Source organism: Onychostoma macrolepis, chromosome 11 (genome assembly GCF_012432095.1).
Source record: "Onychostoma macrolepis isolate SWU-2019 chromosome 11, ASM1243209v1, whole genome shotgun sequence".
Taxonomy (NCBI): domain Eukaryota; kingdom Metazoa; phylum Chordata; class Actinopteri; order Cypriniformes; family Cyprinidae; genus Onychostoma; species Onychostoma macrolepis.
In genome coordinates, this window is record NC_081165.1 from 482,721 (window position 1) to 500,002 (window position 17,282).

A 17,282-nucleotide genomic window follows, 5' to 3' on the forward strand; every position below is an offset into this window, starting at 1 on the left:
CTTTTGTGGGGGCTCTCCATAGACCATTTGTAAGCAGACGTCACAGTTACACACTTGCAGCTGCGCACGCATTGTGGTGGCAGAAAAACAGTGGTAACAAGTGGATGGATATGGGCAAAATCCATGGAATAAGATAAAAAAAAAAGTCTTCTTATGCCTTTGGATTACAAAATCGTAATGCAAAAAAAAATATTTATAGAGTACTGTCGTCAAAGATGCAAAGATGAAGCTAAACGTTATGGTTGCAAGCCACAGACTGGAGTGATGAAACCTAAATTAAGTCACTTTACCCATTATATTTCTCCACTCTGCTCTTTCTGTCAAGAGGAAGAGGAATCTATTTCACATTTACATACACATACTTTCATTCTTATTCTAAACAATTCTGGCTTCAAATTGCAGCTGTGTAATATTTCCATAAGTTCTTTTCCATTCTGATGTTTCAGACAATAAGGAGTTAGATGATGTTTTAAGCTGTTGTGGGCACTTTCCCATTGAGAATGGGTAAGAAATTTCTGTCTGGATACTTAAGATCAGTCGTGGGCCTGTGTCTCACCTGGCTGCCCGGTGACGGCAACATTGCTCAAAAAGTTGTCCCGTGTATCATCAGTCTTAAACTTTATTTGTATGATGGGTAAATGTCATTTAAAGCAAAATACCTTAAATTTAAACCCAGCTGCACAGTATTTGCCTCTGACCCAAAACTGACCCATCACAGAAAGATTTCTGCATTTTTTGATTTTCAAAAAAAAAAAAAAAAAAAAATGTAGTATGTTTTTAAGCCATTTGATTTGTGAGGACACATGTCCTCGCAAACCTGTACACATAGGCTAATATACATCTGAAATTGTCAACTGTTTTTGGGTTTTTTTTTTTTGCTTCTTGTATGATTCCTGACACATGAAAATGTGAAAGAAAGATATAAAGCAGAGATGAATGTCACTCTTTTCTGCCACTATAATGGTAACTAGGAATCACACAAGCTTCAGTCTGATCCAACCCTAAGGAAGACCTGAGATGACCGGACACCTGAGGAGAGATGATGCCAACCCTGAACCAACATACAAAACTACCAAATTTTGCTACAAGTTTGATCGCAACATATATTGCTGTTAATAGTGTTCACCGTCTGTTTGAATCATAGACTGTAAAAAATAGAGTCAGTTTGAATACATGTCATGATGCCATGGTCTGTCTGAATACTGGATTCTGATTGGCTGGCAGGTGTTGATTAAATTCGTTGAACTGCAGGTAGTTCCAGGTCAGTTTAATCACGTTCTATATTAATGCGCTTCCTATAAACATTGGTAACCATAGTAACGTACAGTTACAGTTGAATAGTAATAGACCAAAATAACCTTCATTTTTATCGTTCCGGTCAAATATTGCAGCACAAATATTATTAACATCTTTAATATGTGAATGCTGGGAAATGACCATGGCATAAACGGGATAATCAACGGCTAGCTGTGCATTAAACGATGCACTTCGCGGAGGCAACTGTACATTTCTGCCATATGGACATCAACTTGACATATTCACCACTGAGTCAAGTTTCTGTAAAGCTGCTTTGCAACGATTTGTATCGCGAAAAGCGCTACACAACTAAGCTCGGATTGAATTGAATTGAATTTTCCTTCCACTGGTCTCGTGTTTGTAAGATGCAGCACCCCCCGTTGGCCGCTATTTTTCTTAGATACTGTTGCTAACAACAGTCAACCCTGTCAAACGGAGGCAGACGACTAAACTCACCTGAAGAGTTATAAAGGTAAGATAAGACTTTATTTACCCAGTTAGTTAGTGGACACGACACAACAGTTTAAATAGTGGTTAAATTAGAAATGCATTTTAGCCACAGAAGTGCTGTAGAGGGAAAATCAGACGCCACCGTCCCTTTCTCTGTCACTTTTCTCGTCCTCTGCTACATATTCATTCATAAACTCCTCATTTAAATTATTGTTTTGCTATTGTTATTATTATGTTGAAAGGCCTCTGGGTTTTGATGAATCGTTCGGGACTCGCACCACAGAAGACAGTCGCTTACTGGGCAGATCAAATCATTTTACAACCAGTGAATCAAACGTTTCATGTACGATACTTCATGTGAAATGTTTTGTTTGTATTGTAAATATTTAGACTATATTATTTCATATTACTTGTACCCCATATTTTCTATTCACCTTATTTTTAACATAAGAGCGGATGCTACCATGTTGTAACTTAGAAACGCAGTTTACTATAGGCTAAGTAAAAGATTATTTATTTATTTATTTAACAAACGATAGGAGTTGGTGTGTTTTGGGTTTAATTCAAAACTTCTGTTGTTAGCACAGTGTTGCATTGATTATGTCTGGCGGAGGGTCCCCGACCAAAGTTGGCTTTGACAGCAGTGTCCGTGAAAGTGGTATGCAAAAAACAAACAAACACAAAAAAAAAAACACTGCATTTGATAATTAATAATTAGGCTACTATCATGCAGATGAATGTTCTTATGCTACCAGTTGTTTGTGTCCAGATGAAACAGATCTACAAAAAGTACACCGACTGCGGTTGGAGTTACGCCGACTGGAAAGGAATCGCGAGCTCTACTTGCAGGAAGAGGAAACATCACGCAAACAGCGGTCAGTCCCGCGGTCCCATTTCCATGGAGCCATTTTTATTAACCCCCTGGTGCTGTTCAGTCCGAAATAAATAATGTATGTATAGTGCTGTCAAACGATTAATCGCGATTAATCACATCCAAAATAAAAGTTTTTATTTACATAATATATCTGTGTGTACTGTGTATATTTATTATGTATATAAATACACACACATACAGTACATATTTTGAAAATATTTACATGTAATTACATGTATATATTTATATTCATATCATTTATATTATATATAACTATATTTAATATATACACATGGCTTATTTTTCTTCAATATATACATGCATGGGTTAGGGCTGCAACGATTAGTCGACATTATCGACAACGTTGACAATAAAAAATTGTCGACAAATATTTTTATTGTCGAGTAATCGTTTGATCTCATATGACCTAATGTAAGAGCCTGCAATACTGCGGTTTGACCAGCGTGGCGCTGTAGCGCAAGACTGTAATTCAGCCCTCCTGGATGCAATTCAAGAGAAGCAGACAGACATAGCGCTTCAGAGAAAATGCGTCCGAATTTGAGCGGCGTTTGGATGAATATGTAAATATATATTGTGCGCTTTCCTCTCAGTAACGAAATAAACACAACAAAAACTGGCAGCAGTGTGAAAGCAGCAGTTAAAAATGCATCTGATTACAACGATGTGGATGTTTGCATGAGCTCTGCTTTTCAGTAACGTAGCGTTACTCCAGTAAAGTCCGGTCACATCATGTTTATTTATATAGTACTTTATGCAATAGCCTTAATTCAAGCAACTTTACGGTATTAAACATGAAAAACCAGAGTCAGTGTTGCTTTCAGTTAGAATTACAACTTGATTTTATGAAATAAAGCAGCTCTCCAGTGTGGAGCTAGCTAATGATAAAATATTTTTATTAGTGGGAAAAAAATAATTTAATTAAAGTGATAGTTTGGTTTACAGAGATCAAAGCTTGATCTAGCTCAGGACTGTTTTGGTTATCATAACCCTATAAGGTATTTTAAGATATTATGTTGTGAATAAAATAGTTTATCCAAAGCGTCTTATCACTTACATTTATTTTGTTTCTTATCTATATGACTTACAAAAGATGTTAGGCAGAATGTGTCATTCAGTTACTTTTTCATGTAGCTAATTAAATGGTGAGAGAGTGTCTCTGTCTGTCATCTCATTTTGTGTGCCAAATACATCTATTTGTATAATGAATTGGTAACACTTTACAATAAGGTATAATTTGTTAACATTAATGTATTAAGTAACATCAATGAACAATGCATTTATTACATTTAACTATTAATCTTTGTTAATGTTGGTTAATAAAAATACAGTTGTTCATTGTTTGTTCATGTTAGTTCACAGTGCATTTACCAATGTTAAAAAACACAACTTGTGATTTTAATAATGCATTAGTAAATGCTGAAATTAACATTAACTAAGATTAACAAATGCTGTAGAAGTATTGTTCATTCTTAGTTCATGTTAACTAATGAACCTTATTGTAAAGTGTTACCAATTAATTGTATAATAATTGTAATTACATAATATGCTTTTCTAAAGCTGAAGTAACCTTTATTTATGTTAGAATATGTGTAACTTAATATTTTAACTAGTTGCAAAAGCTGAATAATCAATCAAAGTCTACTGATTAACCAGTGAAATAATCGATGATTAGTTGATTAATCGGTCTAATAATCGTTAGATTAATCGATTATCAAAATAATCGTTTGTTGCAGCCCTAGCATGGGTGTGTGTTTATATATACATAATAAATATACACAGTACACACACATACTATGTAAACAAAACCTTTATTTTGGATGCGATTAATTGTGATTAATCGTTTGACAGCACTAATATATATATATATATATATATATATTTATTATTTCATCGGTACAATGGTACAAAACTTGGTGGATGTTTTGGCACATGCTACGTCACACACACACACACACACACACACACACACACACACACACACACACCAAAAGAAAAAGAAAAAAGTCATGGGCATGAAGGGAATCAATGGGAAGTGAATTTCAGCTAGTGCAAAGCATATTAATAACACACACACACACACACACACACACACACAGATATATGAAATAGTAAAAATAAAAATAGTAAATATATATATATATATATTTATTTATTTATTTTTTATTTTATTCTAAAAATGCATTGGTTTTGTTTTAGGAGTAGACTAGTTATGATAGCTATCATTTTGCACAACAGTGTTGCATTATGTATATTTACGGCATTGTGTCTTGTGTGTGCATGTTTGTCCACAGGCAAGAGATTGCTGAGCTGCGTGCAGAACAAGAGAGGTTGCTGCGCACGCACAGAGAGAGTGAAAGTCCAGCTGTTAAGACTGTCAGTGCTCTGCTGAAGCATCGAGACAAGCTGGATGAAGAAATTGAGAAAGAGAAACAGACCCAAGCAGAGCTGCAAAAAGAGGTGCATATGTGCCTAAGTATAAAACATCATCGCAAAACACATTCTCATATTGTGCAACAGATACTTATTTGCATGCATTCGGTTTTACAGATCATGATTATGGAGAAAAAACTGGTGGAAATGAGAAGAGGACAGGCTTCCCATAGCCACAAGTCTCATCCCCGCGACATTCAGAAGGCCATACGCACCACACAGAGCAAACTGGATCGGGTAAACAGAGAATCAATAGAATTCAACAGAGAAATAATCTGACTGATAAAAAAATAAATACAAAAATAAATACACCCAATGTGTGCATGAACTTCTCCATTATTTTTTCCCCCTTGTTCCTGCAGTCTCGTGCTCACTTTGGTGAACAGATGAAGATAAACAGCCTGCTCAGAAAAGATATTGAGCTACTACACATGCAGCGTACCCGATTCCAGCAGCTGTATCGCAAACTGGAGAAGGTTGTGGATTCTGGGCAGCTCTGGAGTGTTGTGTATAAAGAGTTTAATACTTCATCGGAACAGATTTGGAGAAATTTGGCATCACATTCCTTGCTCACCAATGAATCCACTGTACTAAATGGGTGCGAGAGTCCAAACAGCTGATAAAAACATCACAAGTAATCCACACGACTCCAGTCCGTCAGTTAACATCTTGTCCATCATTAAGAACTTTTAGCTTTAAACCAGTACTTCTGGCCAAAATCCATAATAACGCCTCCTTCGCTGCAAAAGTACATCCCCTGTTGTTTTTATCAGCTGTTTAGACTCTCATTCTGACGGCACCCATTCACTACAGAGGATCGACTGGTGAACAAATGATGTAAAGCTAAATTTCTCCAAAGTCTGTTCTGATGAAGAAATAAACATAATCTTGAGTGGCGTGATTCAAGAAGATGAGTCAGTTTTCAGCAATTTTTCATTTGGGGGTGAACTATTCCTTTAAAACAGGTGCTTATGTCTTTCTTTCAGGTACTACAAGACATTCGTAAGGATATTGCTGAAGTTGTCGACAAATCAGCCACAGCTTATGATGCAAAGTGAGATACTTTAAGCTACTTTTCTAATATACAGTGTTGCCACAATCATAAAAACCTGCAATTTATTTATTTATATTTACATTATTTATATTTCAGCTTTATTAAAATTAAAGTTATCATTTTGTATAGTATTATAAATTGCTGTACCCTCATTAAGTCTTTTGAACATTTGAAGATGGTTCTAATTATCTTTGTGTATTTCAGAGTGGATGCTCAGACCAAAACATCCATGATAAAGGAGAAGGCGGTGAAGGATCTTGCACAGTACTCAGCTGAGATGCAGGAACTGGAGAGGGTCATCGCTCATGAACACCAACTCAAAGAGTTCATGAGCACCAAGAATAACCAGAGAGCCTCCATGGATTACGGGAAAAGAACCAGACGCAGACAGGGTCAGAGAGCAGTAATTGTAATGATTGATCATAAATCTAACTGTATTTTGGCTGAAAATTTAACAAAGTGTGCTGATGGCAGAGATGAAGGAGCAGAGGAAGGCAGACGGTGGAGAGGAGACACCTGACTCTCTGAAAAAGGCTTTCCAGCAGATTCAGGAACTGACTGGAGAAGATAATTTGGGGAAGCTGGTTACAAAATTCATTCAAGGTGAGCTTTGTGTTTTCTGTTTTGTGCTAACAAAAGATTGCAGTGTGTTATGCTACAACTGATTGTGTGTTTTTTGGGGTTTTTTTAACAGGTGAAGAAAGGAACTTTGCTCTTTTTAACTACGTAAATGAACAGAATGCAGAAGCTGAGAGACTGAAAGAGGAAATCCAACAGGTCAGTGTCAACGTTTCTCATTTTTGTTCAAGTTGTGTAAGCTAAGATTTTTTTCGATATTTATATTACCTTTACATTTTAATCAACAGAAACAGATTTGAATAATTTTAGTTTTAGTTAACAATATCAATGCTGAAAATTACAAGTTGAAGACCAAGCAAAAGCTTGTGCCAACCCAGGCTGAACGAACATGCAATGTGCATAATGTTATTCATATTTACATTTTAATATCATTTTAAACCCATTTTTTGTCTTGATGTTCTTCTAGATTAGAAACGATACAGAGCAGTTGAACATAAAAAGTCGTCAGCAGGAACAGGAAAGTCAGGTGGCTTTAAAACAGCTGAAGAATCAACTGCAAGAGTGTAAGGCACAGACTCAACAGTATGAAGCCCAGGCTGATCACATCAGCAGGGTCCTTGATCAGGTCAAAACAGGTACTAGCGAAATCAAAAACCCCGGACGAATCAAGACCACATTATCATATTGGAGGAAGAATATTACTTATATTTTTTATTCTCAAAAATAGCAGTTACCTATGTTGATGTCATTTCTAGGGTTAGACAATATGTTCAAAACGATTGACTGCAAACTAGGGCAGATGGGAGGCATGCTGGGCTCTTCCTCTGGGATCACAGACAGTAATCTGATGACATACCTCGGCATGGTGGAGCAGAAGGCCAGTGAACTGCTCACCATTCAAGCCTTCATTAAATCAAAGGTACAGAAAAGACTCCATTCACTCCACATACATATAATGAAAATCTGACTTTTACTGTGTATGAGTGCTATAATTTGTTACACATAAGTACATACATAATAAATAATTATTAATAAAAAGAATAATAACATGACTTGTGTTTCTTTAACAGAATTAAACAGAAACACCGTGGAACAAATTACATTATATTGTAACATTGTACATAACATTAACATTGTGTGTTTATAGTATGTGTTGCCCTTTTGTGCCTCGGCTGCACGAATGTGCCGCTGTGATTTAATATGCTGAGATATGTCGTTTTTTCCCACCGTGTCCGATATTAAAATTAGTGCGACACACTTTGCAAAAGGCGTGGGTGTTGTTTACATGACTTCGAGACAAGAAATTAAATTCTTCCGTCCAGCTGTTGTTAAATTTACACTAATATTTTTCTTTGCCGGAGCACCATCTGACTCTTCTCCTTCCATTCTACCACTGATGGTAGATTCAACTTCCCACGTCTACTACTTGCGCTGAAATCTACAGCGCAACTGGGTTGTAGGTTGCTAGGTTGAGGTCACAAATGGTTTGAAATTTGTGTATTGTGTCGATTGTGTGAGGTGATGCGTTTCATACAAGATCTGGCAACTGTACAACCTTGGAATAAAATATTGATGTGATTATTATAACTAGATTTTGGATATACAAATTAAGGGAGTTTCCCGGGAGAAATAACAAAACAGGAGGGGGGCAGGAGATGGGTGTGAAATATGGGAGACTCTTGGGAAAAACGGGAGCGTTGACAGGTATGGTCCTACCTCATGCCTGACTGTAACCCTTCACTCTCTTCTCTCTATCATTACAAGACACGCCTCCTTACTGCTGATTGGCTACAAGTGTGTTTTGGGACTCGGTCCGACACTGTGGTCAAAAGCGTTTTTCAAATATTGCTTAGTGCACCTTTAATCTGCACGTTTCTACCTACAGCACCGTCATTGTGTTTTCGCATGCCACAGCGGTATACAAGTTCTAACACCATGGCGAAAGTTCGAGCAAAGCATGCTAACTGTTCTGTCTTTGGCTGCACTGTTGAGCACAGAACACTGTTTAGAGTCCCAGCCTCAGACAAGAGAGCAGTGGATTTATTTATTTATTCACTGTATATTATGCTGCTGTCACTTAATACACAGATCTAATATAAACATGCGATTTCTTTCTGGCTGTTTACCTTCACAGACATAACAGACTGTATTTGTAACTCGTGTGTTTTTAACATAAACTTGTGTGTATTTGACGGTTTAAGCGCAATAAGACATGAAAGAGAACTTAGTTTAGTTACTCACATGTCGTGTGATAGCTGCATTCTGTATGCATGCATCGGATGTGTGCGGCTCAGAAAACCATGTATCAGAAGTTTAAACTAATATGGTTTAAAACACATGATTTCAGCACAACTGACATGATAATCAAAACAAAACAGATGTTTTTTAGCAGAGTATCTGAGGAACGAGCTGTAAAGAAAGACACAGCCCTATTCTGGAAAAGGGGGCGGGGAGCAGCAGCTCATTTGCATTTAAAGAGACATGCACAAAAACAGCGTGTTTCTGCTTCCACTCAAAATAGGCATTTTCAAAACGATAAATGATCTGTAGGGCATTATGAGCTGAAACTTTACAGACACATTCTGGGGACTCCTGAGACTTAGGCCCCGTTTTAAAACGGCGTTTTAGAATGAAAACGATTCCCGTTTACACTGGCTTTTCATAAACGATCTTCGTTTACACTACACAACCGAAAACGCATGCCACGTGACCATTCATGCAGGTGCTACCATAGATATGTATAGGTAGATGCCCTATTATTTAGATGGCGGACGCATCTACGTGCTTGGAGCGGTTGAATGGGGACTCTACCTATACATATCTATGGGTACAACAATGAACATGATGTTATTGGTTACACGGTTGTCAAGGATATGCAGAGCGAATGTGGGCAGCCACACCATCATTTTCAAAAGTCTCCGTTTTGGTCCGTTTACACTGAAATGCAACCCTGGAGTTTTCAAACTAAAACGGGGTCTGCAGCGTTTTCAAAAGTGTAAATGATAGGCGTAACCATAGTAAAAGTTATGCGTTTTAAAATGAAAACACACTAGTGTAAACAGGGCCTTATATTACATACAGGTGCATCTCAATAAATTAGAATGTCGTGGAAAAGTTAATTTATTTCAGTAATTCAACTCAAACTGTGAAACTCGTGTATTAAATACATTCAATGCACACAGACTGAAGTAGTTTAGTCTTTGGCTCTTTTAATTGTGATGATTTTGGCTCACATTTAACAAAAACCCACCAATTCACTATCTCAACAAATTAGAATACTTCATAAGACCAATAAAAAAATAAAAAAAACATTTTTAGTGAATTGTTGACCTTCTGGAAAGTATGTTCATTTACTGTATATGTACTCAATACTTGGTAGGGGCTCCTTTTGCTTTAATTACTGCCTCAGTTCGGCTTGGCATGGAGGTGATCAGTTTGTGGCACTGCTGAGGTGGTATGGAAGCCCAGGTTTCTTTGACAGTGGCAACTATTGTACATTTAACTCATATTTAAGTGTAAATCAGCATATTAGAAGGATTTGTGAAGGATCATGTGACACTGTAATGATGCTGAAAATTCAGCTTTGCATGACAGGAATAAATTACATTTGAAAATATATTCAAATAGAAAAAAAGTCATTTGAAATTGTAATAATATTTAACAATATTAATGTTTTTGCTGTAGTGTGTTTTTATATATATATATAAATATAAAATAAATACAGCCTTGCTGAATATGAGACTTTTGAAAACCATTAGAAAATCGTAATTATTCCAAACCTTCGACCGGAAGTGTAAATTTAATGTAAATCTCACATGTTGACAGGACCCGGAGAACAGTTCTGACCTGGAAGCGGTTGCTCCGTTCCTGCTGGGTCACAAACCAGACGTTCAGACACATGAAGCGATTGCTCAGCCACCCATTACCAGGTAAGAGCAGCATCTCATATATTGAGCCACAAGATATGGAGATATCACACATAATATGTGAAAAATATGTGACTTTATTTTGTTAATACATGCTCCTGGTCTTATTGTGCATGATTCAGGCATGATTATGAGGCAGAGGATTCTTCTCTAATAGATGAGGCGGATCGACCTTTGACCCGCGAAGAAATCCGTCAGCACATTATGAGGAAGAGTGTAAGGAACACAGAAGAGCTCTTTCCCATTCTGAATTACCCATTAACTACAGTTGCATTACAGTTAAAGGGTGTTTGTTGGTTTTCTGTTGCAGGATCAGGATAAAGATGAGTCTCCGCATACAGGAGGCAGCAAAGAAGTGAAAACCCCTAAGAGCAGCACTATGTCCAGCACCTCACTGGAGGCTTAAGATGCAATCTGGTCTTCTGGTTATTTTATTCTATGCTCAGTCTCTACAAAATATTGTTTATAGTAATGAATTGATGGGGGATAAAAAGGAATCTTCATGCTTGAAGGATTTGTGTCTCTTTGAAATGAATAACATAAAATAAACTATATTCTTAACTCAATTCCTGTTTCCTTTAAAAACCTCAAAATTGCATATCGCGTAGGAATTCTCCCAGATTTTTTAACCTGGAGATTTTCTAATAGTAGTGTATTATGTTCTATTTTTTGCAGATCATCCTCTAGTACGTGTCTTTTATTTTTATATGCTATGCAGTGTATAAGAATGTGTTCAATTGTTTCTGGTTCATTCAATTTAAGTTTAGCTGGTTTGAAACTCAACCCCTTTTTAACTTCCTCTATTTGCTGCAAAATCTTTTGTGCACATGGCCCACTGAGTTATCATGGCAACACACCCCCTTTTTATCACAGCCAAAGCTCACTTTCTCAGACTACACTCTCAGAAATAAAGGTACAAAAGCTGTCAGCTGTCATCTTTTCAAAATGTACACTTTTGTACCTATTAGGTTCAAATATGTACACTTTAAGTACTAATATGTACCTTTAAGGTACCAAAATGGACCCTTTAGGTACAAACATGTACCTTTTGAAAAGGTACTGCCCCAGTGACAGCTTTTGTACCTTTATTTCTGAGAGTGTAGCAACAGCTTGCTCTCTCACCCACTCACAAGGACCGCCCACACTGCAAAGATCGGCCAATCAGAAATCACGCTGACCAAGAAAGAAAAACAGTGACTGCTAGAACTGAGGGCCCTATCATACACTCGGCGCAATGCGGCAAGTGTTCTTTACTAGTTTCAGCCCGACGCAGTTTTCATTTTCACGTCCTGCGGAACGTTGTTTAAATAGCAAATGCATTTGCGCCCATCTGTTCGCTCATGGGCGTGCTGGTCTGAAAACGAGGTGTGTTCAGGCGCATTGTTGGTGCATTGCTATTTTGAGGCATTTTTTTGTTATTTAAAGAGTGCTTAGTAATATGTGCCTATAGGCGGGTCCACAACGCACGTACACTTCGCTTATTACACACACAGGGACGCGCAGCACACAAACATGCCAAATATTAAAAATGAAAGGAGTTTATTATTGTGTAGGCTACATAAATATAAAAATTCCTTCATCTCATAGTCATTGCATGAATTAGGCTACCTATTTGCTTGCGAACGAGCAGCTCCATTACCTCTCTGGAGATGCGTTCAGTCTTTGCGCTTGCAAATTCCCCAATGTAAATAGCGAATCTGCCATGGCGCAAGCGCAACTGGCTTTTAAATGGAATGGGAAATGAGACTATGATTGGTTTATTGCTTGTTATGCCCAAAACACTCCCATTACTCATTAAGAGAATAGGGACGACCCTTTTAGACCATGCTAAGGCGCGGCGACTGTTTTTCCCGTCGTTAAACTAGCAAAATTGGATTTGGACACGACCTAAGTGCACCTGCGCCGTGTGCTTTAGACCATGAGCTCAGATCTTCAAAATAGGGCCCTGAGATTTTTACTATCATGCCATCTTATCTCATCCTTCCTCTGCTCTTTTTCTTCCTCTTTCTGCATTTTTGTTTGTTTTCAAAACTAGAATGTAAGCCATTAGTAGTGTTTGCAAATACAAACATTTGCGATTACTGAGGGTTAGTGATGTAATTTAGTTTTCATTTATTGACTAAACAATAAATTGATTCTTTTATTCCACAAAGTCGCGTTCAATTGATTAAAAGTGACAGTAAATACATTTATAATGTTACAAAGGATATCTATTTCAAATAAATGCTTTTAATTGAACTTTCTGTTCACCAAAGTATTGTGAAAAAAAAGTATTACAGTTTCCACAAAAAATATTAAGCAGCAAAAAACTTTTCAACATTGATAATAATTATTAATCATTACTAATAATTGAGCACCAGTAATAATTGATAATAACTGAGCAGGATATCAGCATGTTAAAATGATTTCTGAAAGCTAATGTGACTGAAGACTGGAGTAATGATGCTTAAAATTCAGCTTTGCATCACAGGAATAAATTACATTTTAAAACATTACAACAGGAAATAGTTATTTGAAATTCTAATAATATTTCACCATATTACTGTTTTTACTGTATTTTGGATCAAATAAATGCAGCTTTGGTGAAAATAAACATTAAAATAAATATGAATTATTCCAAACATTTGACTGGTAGTGTACATGGTGGTTTTGTTCATTTGAGGTTTCTTGCTGAAAATGAATTTATTAATTGTCTTATTGCTTTCAAACTACTGTACTAAAACATTTTTGCCACACCAGTGCAATGGACCATGAAGAATAGAGAAGCTCAACAAAAACACAGGACATAGTCATTTGTGACCCTGGACCACAAAACCAGTCTTAAGTCTCTGGGGTATATTTGTAGCAATAGCCAAAAATACATTGTATGGGTCAAAATGGTCAATTTTTCTTTTATGCCAAAAATCATTAGAATATTAAGTAAAGATCATGTTCCATGAAGATATTTTGTAAATTTCTCACCGTAAATGTATAAAAACTTCATTTTTGATTAGTAATATGCATTGCTAAGAACTTCATTTGGACAACTTTAAAGGCGATTTTCTCAATATTTGGATTTTTTTTATATCAATGGAAAGCTTATTTATTCAGCTTTCAGATTATGTATAAATCTCAATTTCGAAAAATTGACACTTAAGACTGGTTTTGTGGTCCAGGGTCACATTTGAAGATTTAAGAAACATGCCTCTAAAAACTCAAAGTCTGTAATCTACGCCAACGTAAGGCAAAATCCTAAATTTACTCCCATCCCCATATGGATCCAGGCTGATGGACTGAGTCCAGTCATACCAGTTATTCCAGTTATCGTAACAGCCATTCACACCATGCCATCGCTGACTACGTATCCTGATGAGGTCTCGCTCGGTGACCTCTCGGCTGACCCCTGGAAGGTCTGTCACAGGGAACTCTTGTATAAACCCATGAGTTTTTCTGCACTCTTTGGAGTTCTTTATCTGTTGCTTGATGTTCTCACCCACAGAAAAGCTCATCCCTGACTTTTCTGAAATCAGTAAGCTATTCTGAATCATCTTACTTTGTGACATCTCTCTCCAGTTTGTCTGTTGGAATGAACGAAGGCTGTTTTTCAGATGCTCACTGTCCTGGATTTCACTTCCTGTTGATCTCTGGCAATCTTTTGTAAATGTTTTGCTTGATATAGGTTGTATTGCTTGAGTATGAGGGTCATATGCTTGCTTGCCCGCTTGCAGTTGTGCAGTTTTGGTACTGTCCTCTCCATCGAGTTTGACAGTGTGACTGTTATGCTGTTTCTTCCTTGCCTTATCCTCAAAACCCCTTATGTTTGTGTCTGTCACTGTGCTGGAGACCTCATCGAGGATACCGTTTAGTGCAGCAGGTTTGAGTATGTTGAGGAGGTCTGAAGGCTTTTGCATCTTTACGTATGAATCTTGGATGGATGAATTTTGTAGATTAGAAGTAATGGAAGTGGATTGTGCTGGTTCCTTGGCGGCCAAAAAGTGCTTTTCGTCGCTGTGACTGGCAGAAGTGGTTTTTCTTTCAAACTTGTGCTGGTCTGTGATACTATTGTCATTTTGGGACTGATGATTGGACAGAGATGTTCTCCAGCTTGTGGACTGTTGTAAATGCTTGATGGACGAGGAATATGGTTTGATTGCACGGACAGGTATTTTACTCTTTCTAAAATTGTTTGGATATTTAATGGTTTTATCTGGGACAGAACCCTGAGACATTTCAGCCTTCTCACTCATGGTACTGTGAAAAAGAGTTCTACTGTAATTTTCAGTAAGGGTTTGTGTTGATCCAGGAATGCATTCAGCAGAAGTCGAATTGTCTGCAAAGCTTGAAAGCTCTTTTGCTGTGACTTCGTTTACTTCAACCAGCCTCTGCCAACGTCGTATAAGATTTTTTAAACGTTTAACAAGATCTTCATCTGTGCTCCTTTTTCTCACATCATTGATCAACTTTCCAAGTCTGGTTTCCTGGAATACAACAAAACACATACAGGTTTGGAACAACTTGAGGGTGAGTGAATTATGCTTTTTTGAGTGAACCAACCTTTTAATTCACATTTTCAGTGTGACACGCTATACCACAGTTTTTGGGATACATTTAATGTAAATATAGTGAGTTAGTATCTTACCACTAGAGCCTCTTTAGTCATGGGGAAATTTTCCAGGCAGCATATCACATCCAATACAGCCATCGTGTTCTGTATCTGCTGACAGGTAGAAGTTAAGCTCATGTCACTTCCATGCTTTCATAATATTCTCTGTTTATTAAAAAACCTATAACGGTTAATGCTTAGCGAGTCACTTCCTGTCTCGTTTTCTGAGGCTGGTCATACTCATGAAAGTAGATGGGCCTCACGTATTTGAATCTGCTCTCACATGTGCACCTGCAGCAGTGACTCTTTCAGATCACAGTTAACAGTTGTTTGCAAATGCAAATGTGACATGCTTGCATACTCATTCTAATAAAAATCGGTGGAAAAAAGTCCCCAGGGAGCTACGTAATAAAATTGAACCTCACCACTGTGAGACTGAGCAAACCAGCAGATTAAACAGACTAATTCATTTAAGGAATTAAACAATCTTGACTATGGGGTACATATTACACAGACATCCGCAAAACTGACATTATTATAAAAAAACAAAATTGCTCAATAATACAGTCAAAAAGTTTAAATACTCCAAATTTTGCTTCCCTAATATTCTCCACACAAAGCACATAAAGTGCTGAAAGAATGGATAGAAATTGCAATATAGTGAATAATTCAATGAAGTGACAGTTACTGCTAATGATGCACATGCAGCATGGGTACAAAACCATAAGACTGTAGTCATTACTTGGGTCTATAACTTTGCTATTACTCACATTATTTTGAGCATCGATGGCCTGAAGGAGCTGCTCTTTGAGTTGTTGAGGTCTTGATGAAGCTCTTTTCATTGTCTTTGAAAAACATCCACTGAAAGTTTAGCATTAGGACCACATACTACTTACAAAACACTTTAAACATGCACACGTCTCATATGAAACCACTTTACTGCCTGCCCCATATGAGCTCAGCTCTCCGTGTCAGGCAAATGAACAAACTGTCCCTAAAAGGGTCCTACAGGTGCAATACAGTTTTCACATAGGCTTACTGAGTTAGCAATGAGTGTCAATTACAATTCAACCACATTTGAATCCAAGAAACTATGCTTCAGCAGTACACATACCATTATACACATACCATTTTTATGAGCTCACATTTAATGACAGACAACACAGAATACTTTTAAAACTCTTTAGGAAAGCAGTTCTCTGATCTCATTGATTCTTTTAATTTAACACAGTTTGTTTGTGATGTCACACACAGGCATGGGCATACTCTCGATCTGGTTTTATCCATGGGCTTGTCAATTAGTGATATGGTCACAGAGGATAACTATATATCTGACCATAGACCTGTCTTTTTTCATTTTGATCTGCCTGCTTCCATATCTAAAAGCCAATCTGCTGATTGTTATTTTCGTCCTATAAATGAGTTGACAGCAAATCGGTTTGCCGAAGCATATGTTAAAAGCCCAGTTTCCTCTATTATAGAGGCCTCTGGACCCTCATTGCACACAGAGGAGTTGACTTGTTTTTAATTCTATATGTCTGGAAATTATTAATGATGTTGCTCCAATTAGACTAAAAAAAGTCTAAGTCCTTGTCTCAGCCATGGTTTAATAATGAAACACGAGCTCTCAGACAAGCATGCAGAAAAGCAGAACGTAGATGGAAGAGAGACAAATTACAAATTTCCTTTGCAATATTACAGGAATCTCTTAATAAATATCAGTATGCAGTTAAAACTGCTAGAACAAAATACTTTTCTGATTTAATTAGTAGAACTGCTCACTGTCCTAGAGCTTTGTTTAGCACAATAAACACTGTGCTAAACCCAGTTATAGGATCCCCTATTGACTCAATTTCACATACCTGTGAGGATTTTTTGCACTTTTTTATAAGAAAGATTGAGTCAATCAGAGAAGATATTGTATCCTCTCATAGTGTTCTAGCAGCCTCTATGCCAAGTTCTTGTATATTTGATTGCTTTGATCTTGTCTCTTTTCCAGCTCTGGAGGGCATTGTTAAACATATGAAACTGTCACATACTCCTTTAGATCCCATTCCTCCTCACTTTTTA

The 17,282-nt window shown here is 37.1% G+C and overlaps 2 protein-coding genes across 6 annotated transcripts; one reads left to right on the forward strand and one right to left on the reverse strand.

Annotated features, from left to right (window-relative positions):
* Positions 1–1,348: 1,348 nt before the first annotated feature.
* Positions 1,349–11,196, forward strand: odad1 (outer dynein arm docking complex subunit 1). Of its 4 annotated transcripts, XM_058790556.1 has the most exons (16): positions 1,349–1,768; positions 1,989–2,089; positions 2,334–2,404; positions 2,516–2,621; positions 4,933–5,098; positions 5,189–5,308; positions 5,434–5,547; positions 6,058–6,125; positions 6,330–6,517; positions 6,600–6,728; positions 6,820–6,902; positions 7,171–7,339; positions 7,460–7,623; positions 10,530–10,633; positions 10,753–10,846; positions 10,941–11,196. In XM_058790556.1, the coding sequence occupies exons 3-16, from the start codon at positions 2,347–2,349 to the stop codon at positions 11,034–11,036; spliced, it is 1,659 nt and encodes a 552-aa protein (XP_058646539.1). In that variant the 5' UTR covers positions 1,349–1,768; positions 1,989–2,089; positions 2,334–2,346; the 3' UTR covers positions 11,037–11,196. The 4 variants fall into 4 exon arrangements, with proteins under 4 accessions (XP_058646539.1, XP_058646537.1, XP_058646538.1 ...); XM_058790554.1 differs by lacking the exon at positions 1,989–2,089 and having other exon boundaries at positions 2,329–2,404; XM_058790555.1 differs by lacking the exon at positions 1,989–2,089.
* A 132-nt stretch (positions 11,197–11,328) lies between these two features.
* Positions 11,329–16,122, reverse strand: LOC131548942 (mediator of RNA polymerase II transcription subunit 26-like). 2 transcript variants are annotated; one of them, XM_058790560.1, is made up of 3 exons: positions 15,983–16,122; positions 15,249–15,323; positions 11,329–15,087 (listed from the first exon to the last, which is right to left on the reverse strand). In XM_058790560.1, the coding sequence occupies exons 1-3, from the start codon at positions 16,052–16,054 to the stop codon at positions 13,825–13,827; spliced, it is 1,410 nt and encodes a 469-aa protein (XP_058646543.1). In that variant the 5' UTR covers positions 16,055–16,122; the 3' UTR covers positions 11,329–13,824. The 2 variants fall into 2 exon arrangements, with proteins under 2 accessions (XP_058646543.1, XP_058646541.1); XM_058790558.1 differs by having other exon boundaries at positions 15,249–15,326; positions 15,983–16,113.
* Between the last annotated feature and the right edge of the window lie 1,160 nt (positions 16,123–17,282).

Excerpts from the sequence above, each read along its gene's own strand:
- odad1 (XM_058790556.1), top strand. The coding sequence starts at position 2,347 with ATGTCTGGCGGAGGGTCCCCGACCAAAGTTGGCTTTGACAGCAGTGTC. Across the intron at positions 5,099-5,188 it reads AAGCAGAGCTGCAAAAAGAG|ATCATGATTATGGAGAAAAA; the intron begins GTGCATATGTGC and ends TCGGTTTTACAG. Across the intron at positions 5,309-5,433 it reads CACAGAGCAAACTGGATCGG|TCTCGTGCTCACTTTGGTGA; the intron begins GTAAACAGAGAA and ends TTGTTCCTGCAG.
- LOC131548942 (XM_058790558.1), bottom strand. The coding sequence starts at position 16,054 with ATGAAAAGAGCTTCATCAAGACCTCAACAACTCAAAGAGCAGCTCCTT. Across the intron at positions 15,327-15,982 it reads CCATCGATGCTCAAAATAAT|CAGATACAGAACACGATGGC; the intron begins GTGAGTAATAGC and ends TCTACCTGTCAG. Across the intron at positions 15,088-15,248 it reads TGACTAAAGAGGCTCTAGTG|GAAACCAGACTTGGAAAGTT; the intron begins GTAAGATACTAA and ends GTTGTATTCCAG.